This window comes from Geospiza fortis, unplaced genomic scaffold (assembly GCF_000277835.1).
Source record: "Geospiza fortis unplaced genomic scaffold, GeoFor_1.0 scaffold601, whole genome shotgun sequence".
Classification (NCBI taxonomy): domain Eukaryota; kingdom Metazoa; phylum Chordata; class Aves; order Passeriformes; family Thraupidae; genus Geospiza; species Geospiza fortis.
Window position 1 is genome coordinate 32,633 of NW_005054566.1, and position 2,657 is coordinate 35,289.

Consider the following 2,657-nt stretch of genomic DNA (forward strand, 5'->3'; position numbering starts at 1 on the left):
GACGAGCGCACGGAGCTGCTGCACAGAGCCAGCGCCCTGCGCAGCGACAACGACCGCCAGGCCGGCCTCATCCGCCACATCCGAGGTACCGGGGCCGGAGCTGTGCCCTCCGGGAGCCGCCAGGGACCAGGAAAGAGCTCCTAAAGAGCTCCCCGGGGCTCGGAGCAGCGTGCACGCCACGCTCATTCCGGCGCACCGCACATCTCAGCGTGCCACCAAGGCTGCTGATTGCCACAGCCCTCCAAAAGATTTTCCTGGCTAGATTAAAGAGTTCAGAGAAGTGGCTTTGTTAGAGGAAAGGATGTGATGGGAGACGTGAAAAGAAATAAAAACCTAAGATGTGTCCTCAGCTTGAGGCAGGACTTGCCACCCTTGGCAGAGCATCAGCCCCGGTGCTGGGTGGTGAGGGCAGACAGAGGAGCTGGTAATGTCCTAAAGCACCACTTCAGACACAGCAAGGAAACTCACACACGGTACTTTGAACTCACACATGGCTATTTTAAAACATAATTAGGGAAGAGAAAGCAGGTTGCAGTTCTAATCTCATAACGGGTCTTGCATGAACAGCTTTAAAACAAACCATAAATGACTTGAAAACGAGCACGAGAGATAAAGCTGCCAAAAAAGAAAGAGCAATAAACAGCTAAAAATCACATCCCTTCAGAGAAGAAAGTCCAGGGCAGCCAACAACGTCTGCTCCACTCTACACATGTGGAGAACAGAAAAGTACCACCCTTGCATAAAGATACACAGAGATTTACACCAACCTTGATCTTCTATCCTTATTTCAGATAAATTGCAAAAAGAACAAGAGCAGAAAGTAACACTGGAGGCAACAATCAGCCATTTGCAGAGTAAGTAACACAGAAATGCACAAAGTTAGAGACCTCCTTTAGTGCTGGAGACAGTAATGGTGCTTTTTGTGTTCCCAGACTTGATCCACAACCAGAACAACCAACAGAAGAGCCAGGAGGTGACGGTGCAAAGGACAGGTCAGCAAACTTTGTAACCCTCACGTAGCACTCCCTGGACACAGGAACACTAGCCCTGACTCTAGGGAAAGTCTGCAGTGGTCTAGAGTAAAAGGTTATTTTAAAGCTACACAGAATAAATTGTTTTGCTAGTTAACATTAAAACTACAAACATATTTATGATGGCAAACACTTTAAAAAATAAATGGATTTCACTTCAAATTCTACTTCAGTGGCTCTGCCATATTTTTTCCAAACAAAACACATTCCAGTTTATAATTGCAATTACAGCTGTACTTGACAAAAAGAAAGCAATAAAAAAGGCATTTTAACTCTCCCTCCCCTCCATTTCTGGCAACTGCTTAGAAATATTGCTCTTTAGATGATGAACTTGTAGCTACAGCAGAGACAGGGATAACAAACTCAGCTCCTGTGTCTTCTGCTTTGTGCATAGCACACAAATATTATCCCTAAGGTGTGCTGAGTAAACAAGAGCTAGAGCCAGCCCAGAGCCTGGAGCTGTTTCTCATCAGAAGCCTGACTCTTTTCTAGACCAGGTTTTCACCACACAGACCCCACCTCTCACTCCTGCCAAGGAAAAACAAAACGCTCTGTCAGAGCACCCCGAGGAGGAGGAGGGAACAGAAAGTCTGAAGGATGAGATGCAGAAAACGACATCCCAGCTCACAGCAAAGGAGAACGAGGTGAGGAAGTCACTCAGCAGAAACACTGCACACCAAAGCTCCTGCAGGCAGCCCAGGCTTGGCTCCTGTAAGGATTACCTGCCCTAAATTTTATCCTGACCCCACTCCTGCCCAAACCCCCGATGAAGCCCCTGCACACAAGGGCAGGGCTGCAGCAGCCTTGGCTGCATGAGCAGAGCTCTCCCTGTACAAATCCCCCTGCCCTCACAGACAGGAGAGCCTCAGCAGCCCCACAGGGAAAAGCCAAAGCCACGCTTTAAGAACCAAGCCCCTGAGCATAAGGGAAGGAGAAGAGGAAAAGAAAATGCTTGCAATAATAACAACAATAAAAATAACAGGAAGAGTCTGCTAACAGAAGCAATGTCTGTACAAGTGGGCTGAAAAAAAACCCAAAAACCAAAGCCTTTTACACACACTTTGCCATCAAACCAGCCTTCTGCCAACCAACAGCCCCTCAATTCTTATAGCAGTGTTCAGCCAGCAAGGATCTATTCAAAAGGACTTATAAAAGAATAATTTATAACTTAGCATAGCAGAGCTGAGAGCCACACAGGAAGAGAGCTTGTGCTGTGACTGCTGGCAGCAAAGCAGGCAGGTGTGGGAAGCTGGCAGTGCCCCAGCAGTAATGCTGAGCTGTGCCTTGTCCCTGCAGGTACCCCAGGTACCCAGCAGCACGCTGCAGTGACTCTGAGCTGTGCCCTGTCCCTGCAGGTACCCAGCAGCACGCTGCAGTGACTCTGAGCTGTGCCCTGTCCCTGCAGGTACCCGAGGATGCTCAGCAGAGCCGTGCCCAGCTGCGGGTGAAGCGCTGCAGCCACTGCAGCAGCCCGGCTGCTCTGGGGACACACAGAGCCCAGGGGACCCCTCCTGCTGAGAGCCCCTCGCTGTGCCCGCAGTGCGCGGAGCTGCGCTCGGAGCTGGAGGCGCTGAGCCAGGAGTACCAGTGGTGCCTGACCCGGCTGCGCCAGTGCCGCGACGAGCT

At 50.3% G+C, this 2,657-nt stretch overlaps 1 protein-coding gene across 1 annotated transcript in view; it reads left to right on the top strand.

Moving 5' to 3' along the window:
- TRAF3IP3 (TRAF3 interacting protein 3) overlaps nucleotides 1-2,657 on the top strand; it is a gene marked incomplete at its 5' end in the record, with an annotated part of 9,363 nt that overhangs the window by 6,115 nt on the left and 591 nt on the right. The window contains 5 exons of the mRNA XM_031064181.1: nucleotides 1-85; nucleotides 792-854; nucleotides 933-992; nucleotides 1,524-1,675; nucleotides 2,437-2,657. The exon at nucleotides 1-85 is cut by the window's left edge and continues 51 nt beyond it. Coding sequence (XP_030920041.1) covers nucleotides 1-85; nucleotides 792-854; nucleotides 933-992; nucleotides 1,524-1,675; nucleotides 2,437-2,657 — 581 coding nt within the window. The remainder of the gene's footprint in view (nucleotides 86-791; nucleotides 855-932; nucleotides 993-1,523; nucleotides 1,676-2,436) is intronic.